This window comes from Amphiura filiformis, chromosome 1 (genome assembly GCF_039555335.1).
Source record: "Amphiura filiformis chromosome 1, Afil_fr2py, whole genome shotgun sequence".
In the NCBI taxonomy this organism is placed as follows: domain Eukaryota; kingdom Metazoa; phylum Echinodermata; class Ophiuroidea; order Amphilepidida; family Amphiuridae; genus Amphiura; species Amphiura filiformis.
In genome coordinates this window covers 46,351,940-46,363,379 of record NC_092628.1, presented here as the reverse complement: position 1 = coordinate 46,363,379, position 11,440 = coordinate 46,351,940, and the positions used below count along the sequence as shown (strand labels likewise).

The following is an 11,440-nucleotide window of genomic DNA, read 5'->3' as shown; positions in this document are numbered from 1 at the left end:
AAAGAATCAATACCACAAACAGGTGATTGGTATTGGACTTGCTGACCTACCATATTGATGATGGCAAAAAGCCATAGTCGGTGGTTTCAATTGGCGACTATCCTATTACATGCAAGCCCGCTCGCTATCCATGTATAGAGGTCAGTGCACCTGTCTCATCAAATCACTCTAATATCTCTTTGAAAGTGACAGGTGTCATTGAAGTTGGAACAGATAATAGTACACACAAAAACAAGATATTCAAATATTGAGCTGTTACTCTATTCATTTATTTTCAGCCAATGCAGTTCTACATTTTATGTACTTAACAATGGTAACTTACTGAGGAGGGAGGGTAGCTCAAGTTTGTATAATGCAAAAAACTAAATCAGCAACAAAAAATTTACTGAATGTTATGTTTATCATTGATATGATAATGTGCTATTCTAGTTTTAATCCAAACACCCTATGGAAGACATGACCTTAATCTCCCACACAAGGAGTCACCAATTAAAATTCACATTCAATGTGTAGGAGATTAAGGTCATGTCTTCCATAGGGAATGTATGGATGTCAGCTGGAACAGCCCAATGCACTGTATCATATACAGTTAAAATAAATACACGAGTGACAGAAATAAAACCAGTCTCAAGCAACTGATTCTCCCTAGAAGTTGTGTGTAGAATGTCCAGGTGCCTGAATGTTTTAATTCACAGAATAAATCCCCCAGTTCTCACAAAGTTTGAGCCTACATGTCTGTACTGATTTATGAACATCAAATCTTCATATGGAATAATAATAAAGTGTATGGAATAGACTGTAATAAAGTCAAAGACACCAGTTTGAGAGTCTTTTGTTGAAGCAGATGGATACAGGGCCTTTGTAAAACGGTAAATTCCTGTTCATGAAAACATGTACATGTAAGGTAATTGTAAAATGTGCTATTCAGTTGAATTCTACAGCCTATGGAAGACATGACCTTAATCTCTCACACAGGGAGTGTAGATTTCAAATGGAGTCACCCATTCAGGTAACCCCATTTGAAATTCACACACCCTGTGTGGAAGTTTAAGGACATGTCTTCCATAGGGGGTGTATGGATTTCAACTGGGATAGCTCAGCATGCAAAGGCAATTATCTCATAATTTCTGCATACATTATGTCCATTTTATGTGCTTGATTCGGGTAAAATACTGATATGAGACATTACTGTTTCATTATCTTAAACATTAATAAAAGAGAATACGTGTACCACTCACTAGTATCACATACTGAAATACTGATCACTTGAACACACACATTAATTAAATTATCATATTCTATCTAATTAGTACCCTGCACTAACTAGCTGAGGAACAACACTTAGGCTATGTTACCCAAACCAGCCAGTTTGACATATACATAATTAGACATGGAAAGATCCATTCTGACATGCCATAGTAAATAAATAATAAGCACCTGCTTAAAATGATTGACCTTCATAAGTGCCCCAGGTGCTAAATAGATCTAACATGATAGCTTGTATACCTTAATAGTAATTTTTTGGTTAATTAACAACTGATTGTTATATAATGTTCAGACCTTTGTGAACAACAAATACGCTACTCTTTTATACAATATAAATCTGTACCATAGTGTCTGGTATCTGTTACATTGTTTTATAAATACATAAATATAACCTAGGTAGAAAATAATTGTGATCAAGTTTTCACATGTACTATGAATGCTTGGTAAGCACTGGCCCAGTGCTGTGTACCTGGTTGCACCTCAACCTCGATGAAATTTGATAAATTGACACGGCTCCAGCATATCAATGAAATGCCATTGGTACACTTATTTGACAATTCAATAACAGTTGGTTTTCCATAGTACTATACTATGATCAGCTCGTAATAGGCAGGAATTATTTGGTTTTTGTTACTGCGTGAGTCAATAAGCGTAAATTCACAAAAGTGCACATCATTCACACAATTCGCGTAAGTGCTGCGCCCAGCTGTGTACGCCATTCTATATTAATCCACAATGTTATGCGTCCCGCTTATTACCAGCTGATCAGAGTATACCTATGCAGCTATGCATAGTCCGAGTTCTATCAGTCGACATCTGGACCCATTACTGTTGCTGGTCATGAGCCCCTGATGGCTCTAGTCTACTTTTGGTCAATTTTAATCTAGTGTTTTTCTCACATATTGGTTAATGACAGTAAAAATTTCATTTGAATGAACACAGCTGTCAACAGCGTGACGATTGTCCGCATACACTACGTGATGAATGTCCATGTGTGCACTAACGCAGACATGAATTAACTCACTTGTGATTGGTCAGTATTTTCATAAGTATGCAAGGTCGCGCGTTCGCGTTGTATGATTACAGTCGGATCGTGTGCAGCTGTTGGCAGATGTGTTCATTCAAATGAAATTTTTACTATAGCTAAAATAGGCACAAACATCATCACTGTGCTAAGAAAATATTTTTCCCACTTTCAACTCACATTTACATAAGTTCTAGGATTTAAGCAAGTTATACAAAGAAAATTTAAATACTTTGGTATTACACATAGGTTCTAAGATAGGCAAGTTGTAAGAAGAAAATTGAAATACTTTGGTATACATACAATTGTTTTGTTTTCATTGTACTCTTAGTGTACTTACTTGGTATAAAATACAGCTGCATAAATGTTTAAAATAAGGTGAAATGTAAGCCATATTAAGTAAGCCATATTAACAAAAAATGTTTTTGCTTTTATTTGTTTTTGTTTTGTATTGTTTTGTTTAGAAGCACACAAATTTGCTGAAGTATCTTCTCAACTTTCTAAAAACTTGACATAATATAATTGGGATCCTTTGTCATGGCTTCATTGTGGAAAAGTTAATACTCTTTCTTATTTGACCTTATACTGTTTCTTATTTGACCCTAACGAAAGGAAATACAATGCAAATCGGAATCTTATAAAAATACTAAGAACATAACACAAATACACCAGTGCATTATACAATATAAAACATTACCATTATATAATAAAACACAACCTCTAACAATACACTTTTGGATTACTCCCTCCATAATTGCACACCTATAGATGCTATCTCTTGCATGAATACAGGGTGAACTAAAATGATCAGTAACCCATCTTTGTGACATCTGATTTTGATCATCAACATGATTACGGTAACAATATGTTTGTCTATATAGCAAAAATTACACGTTGGACTTGTCTTTGCAAATGTTGTGACATGTACAATGGTACTGTAGTTGCTGGCAATGTTGCATCTGACATCATCTTTGAGGGCGGGGTGTAGCAAGTTTCTATACTCAAAGGATGTAGTGCATATTGCGACCCAGATCCAATGTGTTATGTCAATCGGCATTTGCTTACATCTTACACTCGGTTTCAGAGAAGAACGGCAGTTCTTTGCTCAGATTGACACAATCGCCCTGTTAATGAGCGACATATGCGGAGCTTTGTTTGCGCCGACCAACATTTTAACACGTAATTGGCCAATCAGATTACCGCGTCTGATGTTATGATTGTCAAACGATTGAATCAGCCAATCGGAATGGATTTTCCTGAAGAACTGCCTATGCAATGTGATCAAGCAAGATGAGGTACGGCAAAAAGAATATGTTGACCGACAATACTTAGATAAAAGAATGGCTATAGATATTGCATGATAAATACCTCACTTTGCATGGTCATTTCACATAATGTAGAGTTAGCGCAAGATCCCATCTATAATTGCTGCCAGGTGTCGTATTTTTAGAGATGTATACAGTATTGAATGCAGAGATTGTCAAATGTTTATAGGGCAGCTATTGTAGATAGGGCCCTCCCCTTGAATGATTGAATACTGATTCTTTATCATATATTACACAAAACCAACAATAAATATGGACAGTAATAGTCATGTGATCAAACGAGTTGGACTGTGAAACAAAACTTGATTTTGAGATGAGATGACAAACATAAGCATTTATACAAATTATTATAGAGTGGCCAAAATCAAACCTAGATAACATCCAACTCATTAGAATTGATCACATAACAATATACTGTACTCTTGCAATGAATATTTGTTCATAGTGCAGTTTTCCCTGCATTGTCACCCATTTTGCACGAATTATGACGACAAACAAGTGTTGAGCTAGAAAAGCGTGACAACCAAACACACTTCTACATGATAAGTTTAAAATGTGAACAATAGATATACATTCCTATACTTGATGTATACAAGATACATGTATGTGCATTTTCAAATGTGACCTGCTCCCACAAAATGAGTGTAAATGAGCAAAAGTTCATAGTTTTTAGACCCCTGGCTTCTAAATTGATGTTCTTTGTTTGACGCGCACCTGCACATGTCAGAAGTGGGGCTTTTTGTATGCCAGTATTATGGCCCTTGTGAATGGGGCACAACATCAATTCAGCAGCCAGGAGGTCTCAAAACTACCAATTTGCGACTTCACCCTCATTTTGTGGGAGGAGGTCACAAATATCCATGATTTCTACATTCAGTATGAAAAGTGCATCTTACCCATTCTTCTGTGCCAAAGCATCATCTGTATTCAAACCTATGACAACTCTAACAAAAAACTATTTCAAAAACACTAGTCTTATTACTCTATAGCATTATGCTTTTTTTTACAAACCAAGGATACTACATACAAGAAAAAATACCAAATTCACAATTTGGGGTGATTTCTTTCTTTGCACAAGAAATTCTCACTACTTTTGAAGTCCCACATTCTGGATGACTGGATTACATACAACACACATTGTTCAACCTCTGGCTCTCTTGTTTACTTGCTCTTTTCAAAATATTCCAGTTTCTTGTCCTTGTCTGGTTTGATGGTTTTGTCGCCTGGTTTCCAACCAGCTGGACACACTGCATTATGAGAAAAATAATAATGTAGATAAATCATGTTTAATAACTTTTCCTCTGATTTTACACTTTTATAAAATAATGCACAAATCACATGTTAGTAATTGTTACTTTTCACAAAACTGCAGTGAATATCACAAATGAAAGAAGGGAAAGTAACATGATATAACTGATGACACTAAGTGTCATTGCAATGCTGTATGTTAAACATGCTATACATCTTTGCTACAAATACCGTATTCATTCCATTAACCGCACGGGGCGCTTAACAAATGTCATTTTGGGTGGATGCATATTGTTTTGGCATACAATACGTAAAAAAAGGCCCAAAATATTCATCCATCATCAGAGTTATATGTTTCAGACCGTGATTAAGATTTGCATGGACTAATGCCACAATTTCCTTGTTGTAAAGTCACTGGGTGGGCACTTATAGAGGCATGGACGGTTAATGGAACGAATAGGGTACATGATATTTCACTTCATATCAATATTTAACCATAACATTTTGATTGGTTTATTTCATACATGCAATATTGACACTAGAAAGTACATGTGACCTGTTAGTGTTTCTAAACATAACCTATCCATGACATGGATAGGTTATGTTTAGAATGAATCCTGATATCTCCATGTGAAGTGATCAACTAAATTGAGTTTGAAAGTTAACTTTGAGATACATGCAACCACAACAAGAAGTGCTAAATTTGTTATGTGTTTACAACAATTCTCAAACAATATTTCAAACAAAACAAAATGAAGTCCAGTTTTGACTGGTGTTTTAGCCACATTTTGGCATTTCTTCTTAAACACTTGAGAAAGGTCCTGTATAAATCTTCGGTGGCGTAACTATACATTTTAATTGGGGGGAAGCGGGGGAAAACATAATAAATGAGGGGGCAGGCATCGTTCATGCTGTTTGGTTTGTAAGCGTGTCAACACATACAGAGCAATGACAAGATAGAAATCAGGCCTTGCCGTCTAGATTTAAAGGCGAGTGGTTAATCACTCGCTAACACAATGCTAGGCGAGTGGTTGAATTCCTCTCCATTGCCATCTTTCCTCTCGGTATTGTATCCAGTGGCTTAACATTTCTTTCCTATTTTCATTCTGTTTTCCGGCTAAAAAGGAAAATGTAGAGGTCAATAAATATTGTTTTATTTTTTCTTCTTAGAAAATTGTTTTGAAGGACCAAACCACTGTTTTTCCAGCTAAAAGTAAAATGCATCTATTCATCTATCCATGCATTCAAATAAATCAGGCTACACCACATCACAGACCTGTACCAAAAGTGCTTCCAATACAAGTTCTGTGAAACGGACTACCAATACGTTTTACAGCAGTAAGTACTGCACCTATCGCTTAAAGACTAGTAGCTTAAGGTGTACAACTGCTCTGGCATTTAAACTACTTATTTGCCCTTAAATACACGCATTCAGTTGCTAGTATCACAAAATAACAACACTGTTCCTATAATGCAAACTACAGGTATGCACAAGTACAAACATGCGTGCCCACACAAAAAATAATATCGAATACAAATATTGGGGAAAATTCCTCAAACTAAAAGAATTAAGTAGCACTGTCTGTATATGCTTTCATGTTTTCACTACAACTTCAACAGAACTTCTTTTAACAACCATCAGCCTATCACAGCCTGTCACAAACTTGAAACTCATGCATGCTTTGGGCTATGAACACACACATGCAGCCATATATGGGATTGGACATTTGAAACACAGAGCTTGTCAAGATTATATATTGGAATTGGATAAAAGCTGATAAACACTTCACAATCACACCAGTAGATGAACTCATTTATTACTGTCAAGTTTAGTGTCAACATGCTTTGTACAATCACATTTCAAATGATGTAAATTGCCTATTGGGCTATTCCAGTTGAAATCCATACACCCCCTGCGGAAGACATGACCTTAATCTCCCACACGGGGGTGTAGATTTCAAATTGGCCGTCAATTTATTTAGGTAACCCCATTTAAAATTCACACTCCCTGTGTTGGAGATTAAGATCATGTCTTCCACAGAGGGCATATGGATTTCAAATGGAATAGCCCATTTGGCAATGTGCTACTGTTCCAGTGCTGTGCCATCTTAAAGGATATGTTCTCATATCCATTATTCTATGATTTTTTCCACTTAATTATGTGTTTTCTTGTTCACTAATTTGCGAAAATACAGCAACATACATAACCGCTAATAAAATATATGGCATTGCTCTCGTGTCAAAATGTCTGTTATTTTTGGCAGTGGCACAGCACTGTATGTAGTCTTTTTTTCAGCATGTTTGAAATACACATCCTTTCCTCAGCTATAGAACCCAATTTTTGTCCATCACAACATTTTGTTATTTGCTTGAACATCAAGTAATGGTGAACTTGGTATCCAACCATGTATGCTTTAAAAACAATGTCAGAACTAAATTTTGAGTTGATTTTGAGTTATGAAATTGGATCACCCTGTAATTTCTCATGTCTCATCCCTGTGAGGCCGGCTCTCCACACAGCACTTTTGAATACAACTAGATGCCACAAACGAGCCGAGTGATTTGTCAAGGTTTGATCTCACCTGGGATTAGCCAATCAATTCCCTTAGCATCATCCGAACACCCAGCCATCCATATTATTGCTATAATTTCATCCCATTTGCTAATAGCTTCTCAAAAACCTTGTCTGAATATTTCTCTACCACTGATTTTGCTATAGCTGTGATGAGCGATGCATTACATGGTGGGAGAAAAGTAACAGGATGCCTTTAATTTTACAAATCCTTATTTGTTTGAAATGGAGGAAGACCTATTAACTGTTATTATGACATTTTGATGGTTTTTATAAATATAGAAGTTAATTTTTGTGATGCATAATGGTGGGAGAAAAGTAACAGGATGCCTTTAATTGTACAAATCCTTATTTGTTTGAAATGAAGGAAGACCTGTAACTGTTATTATGACATTTTGATGGTTTTTATAAACATAAAAGTTAATTTTTGGAAGGCAAAAACCTGCATGCAAGGAAACAAATCAAAATATTCAAGTGACAAAGCTCAATTTAAACAAAACTAGTTCTGCTGAGTGGGGTACCGTATTCGTTCCCGGGCGCTTAATGAAATCATTTTGGTGGGCGCTTCATTATTTTTTCAATTGTTTAGGCCAACAAGATGCAAAAAAGGCCCAAGATATTCATCTATCATCATCAGTGTGTCATATGTTTCAGACCATGATTCAGATTTGCATGGGCAGTTGTAAAAGTCACTGGGTGGGCGCTTGGTGCATGCACGGTTAAAGGAGCGAATACGGTAGTTAAACACATTGATTATGTCAGTTCCTCAATGTCGGAGTGACCCTCTTCTATTGTCAATGCAAGATGAACGGAAGCCACTAAATACCACTCAAAAAGTCTGAAAAACCTGAAATAGTGCGTAAATTTAGAATAAAAAGTCCCAAAACGGGCTGAAAATATATAAAAGTGCGGAAATTTTGACTTTATAAAAGTAGAAATTCAGACAAAAATAGGAAAAGTGGCATCTCTGGATTTGTATCAAAACTAGTTACATTGAGAGAGCTTCAGCAATCATTTGGTTTGTTCCCTGAGAAACCCATTTTGCTTGTTACACATGGTTCTCAATTTTGAATACAATTTACAAGACAATATGATAGGAATACATAATTTGCTGTCTCAAATAGGCAAGCTGAACTTGATCGAATAAACAGCCAATCTGAATTTGATTAATTCTTCTTACGTTCACCAAATCAAACAAAAATGCTAATTATCTACGAGCTACAAGTAAATCGAGCCAAGATTAATAGATTACAATCAAAGATGTCAATGCCCTTTACAAATAAGCCAACTTATACAAACTTGTAAACTATCCAAATAAAATATTCTGAATACACAATTTCAAGTAATTCTTGATACTTTCTCATCAGTCAATACACCTCATACATAAATTGAACAAACCCATGAAACATCCGACACCCACACAAATCATGCATACTATTATAAGAAGGGTCAAATGAAATGAAGCTCGCATCTCAAGAGAGTTAATAAGGGTGTTGTTTTGTTCTATTTCTGGTTTAAACTGGTTACTTATTCATTGGATTATACAAGTAATCCTCCGTCTTTCTATCAGGCCCAGGATGTTTACCATCCTGCATTTTTAATTACCGCACTCTTCTTCTTTTATCACAGTCACCCACATACATTTGTTAAAATATTAAACCTGGAATGGGCTATTGTAACCATACTTGACAGTTGGATAAATACTGTCAATACTTCCACAGAGGGAATGTGGATTTCAAATAGAATAGCCCGACACAGCTGTATGATATCCATCTACACTTTGTTTTGCCTCAAGATTGCTAATTATGTTAATCCTTTTATGTGGTGCTTGCTAGCAAACCGCCCTTGTATATGCTCTACAGGATTGCCGTAGAGTGCATAATGTGATATTGCAACCAGTGGAATACATACATCACTGTCAAACAGACTTGTAGTATTGGAACCAACCATGAGTACGGGTACGAGTACGGGTCCCGAGCCATGAGTACGGGTCTCTGGCTATGGGTACGGGTCCCAGGCCATGAGTACAGGTACGGGTCCAAGTCCATGAGTACGGGTACGGGTCCGAAACTAAAATAGGGCATGAGTTCTGGTATGGGTACCGGTCTGGAGCCATGGGTACGGGTACAGATATTGGGACTTGAGTATGGGTACGAGTAGGGGTATGGGTACTACAAGTCTGCTGCCAAATGAGGCGAAACAAAGTATAGATCCTAAAGCATTGTGGATAGTCCCATGCATATGAAAAAGTATATTAAATACCACAGGACATTGAATTGTAGCACTCACCTTCACCGTGTTTGTCAGTGAATTGGAAAGCCTGTACCAGCCGCAGTGTCTCGTCTACAGAGCGCCCCACTGGTAGATCGTTAATGGTAATCTGGCGAAGGATGCCTCTCTCATCTATAATAAATAAACCTCTGAAACAAATAGAACAAAGAGGGTGACTTGTGGGGAAACTGGTTTGATATGCAGGCCTCGAAACATTTTTTCATACTTGTGTTGCTAAAAATACACTCATACTTTTGAGAAAGGAATATGGATGATATAAAAGAATGCTAATATTAACAAAAATATAATATACATGTATGTAATGCAACTCTGCATGGCCCTTGGGAAGATTTCAAATGGAGTCCAACATTCAGGTAACTCCATTTGAAATTCACACTCCCTGTGCGGCATATTTTTTGAAAGACCATGTCTTGATGTCTTCCATTATGGGGTGTATGGCTTTCAACTGGAATAGCCCAATACTTCATCTCTCTCATTTAAGAGGAAATGATTTGCATGATATGTATATCAAGTGCCTTATATCACTGATATTTTGGGATTATTTGTGCAGATGTTGGCTTCACAGAATTAAATCACAAAAACAAGTTTGTTGACAAGGTTGGGCTTGCTATACTTTTGATCTGCTCACTAATTAATTGTACATGCACAGTGCAGGGCTTAAAATAAAGGATCTATTTGAAATATCAAAATAAAGGCATGAGAATTTTCAGGTTTAAACCTGAATTCAGGCTTTGTTGTTGTCCACACTTACATTTGCATGATATGTATATCAAGTGCCTTATATCACTGATATTTTGGGATTATTTGTGCAGATGTTGGCTTCACAGAGTTAAATCACAAAAACTGAAAGTCAACAAGTTTGTTGACAAGGTTTGGCTTGCTATACTTTTGATCTGCTCACTAATTAATTATACATGCACAGTGCAGGGCTTAAAATAAAGGATCTATTTGAAATATCAAAATAAAGGCATGAGAATTTTCAGGTTTAAACCTGAATTCAGGCTTTGTTGTTGTCCAAATTTCTGCACTTTCTTTTAATTTCAGCCCATTTTTGGCCTTTTTAACCCAATTTCACACACTTTTTGTGGCTTTTTTCACACATTTCAGGTTTTTTCATGGATGATCATTCTCATGCCTGAAAATAGTACTTGAGTCTTGCCACAACAACACATTTTCCCATGGTGAAATGCTTTACAGATATTCTCCAGCGAGATGATTTCCTAAAAGATCTTAACCCCCTGAGTACTACCTGCCGATCTAAAATTGCCTGTGATTGGTCAATTACATGATATCTTCACTTTAATCACCAATCAGAATGGAGCTTTGCAAATAATTCACCACATTTTTTGTGTGGTGAAATTATTCTAACAATGTTGCTGATTGGTCCAATTGATAATGAAAACTTCTTTTTCGCCAATCGGCAGATAGGTCTTATGGGGTTAATATATGTACATGCGGTACACTCTCAATAATATTGCTTTTACATGTATGTATGCACTTGGCAAATGTCAACAGTCTGATAACTGTCAGGGAACCAACTAAAAGGATTGATCAATTTGAACTGTGGCATACTTCCACCAAAATTAAATTAATATTACGTTACATTTGACACAGATAAATTAATACGACAAAAATAGCACACACTGTAAAGAGCAAACCTACACTTCTGATGATTAATCAAGCTGCCATGCTGACAGGTCGGCAAATAGCATT

At 36.3% G+C, this 11,440-nt stretch overlaps 1 protein-coding gene across 1 annotated transcript in view; it reads right to left on the bottom strand.

Annotated features, from left to right (window-relative positions):
• Positions 1 to 239: 239 nt before the first annotated feature.
• The window catches only part of LOC140147833 (peroxiredoxin-1-like), a 38,976-nt gene continuing 27,775 nt past the window's right edge, over positions 240 to 11,440 (bottom strand). The window contains exons 6-7 of the mRNA XM_072169590.1: positions 9,725 to 9,855; positions 240 to 4,862 (exon numbers count right to left, since the gene is read on the bottom strand). Coding sequence (XP_072025691.1) covers positions 4,777 to 4,862; positions 9,725 to 9,855 — 217 coding nt within the window. The 3' untranslated portion in view covers positions 240 to 4,776. The remainder of the gene's footprint in view (positions 4,863 to 9,724; positions 9,856 to 11,440) is intronic.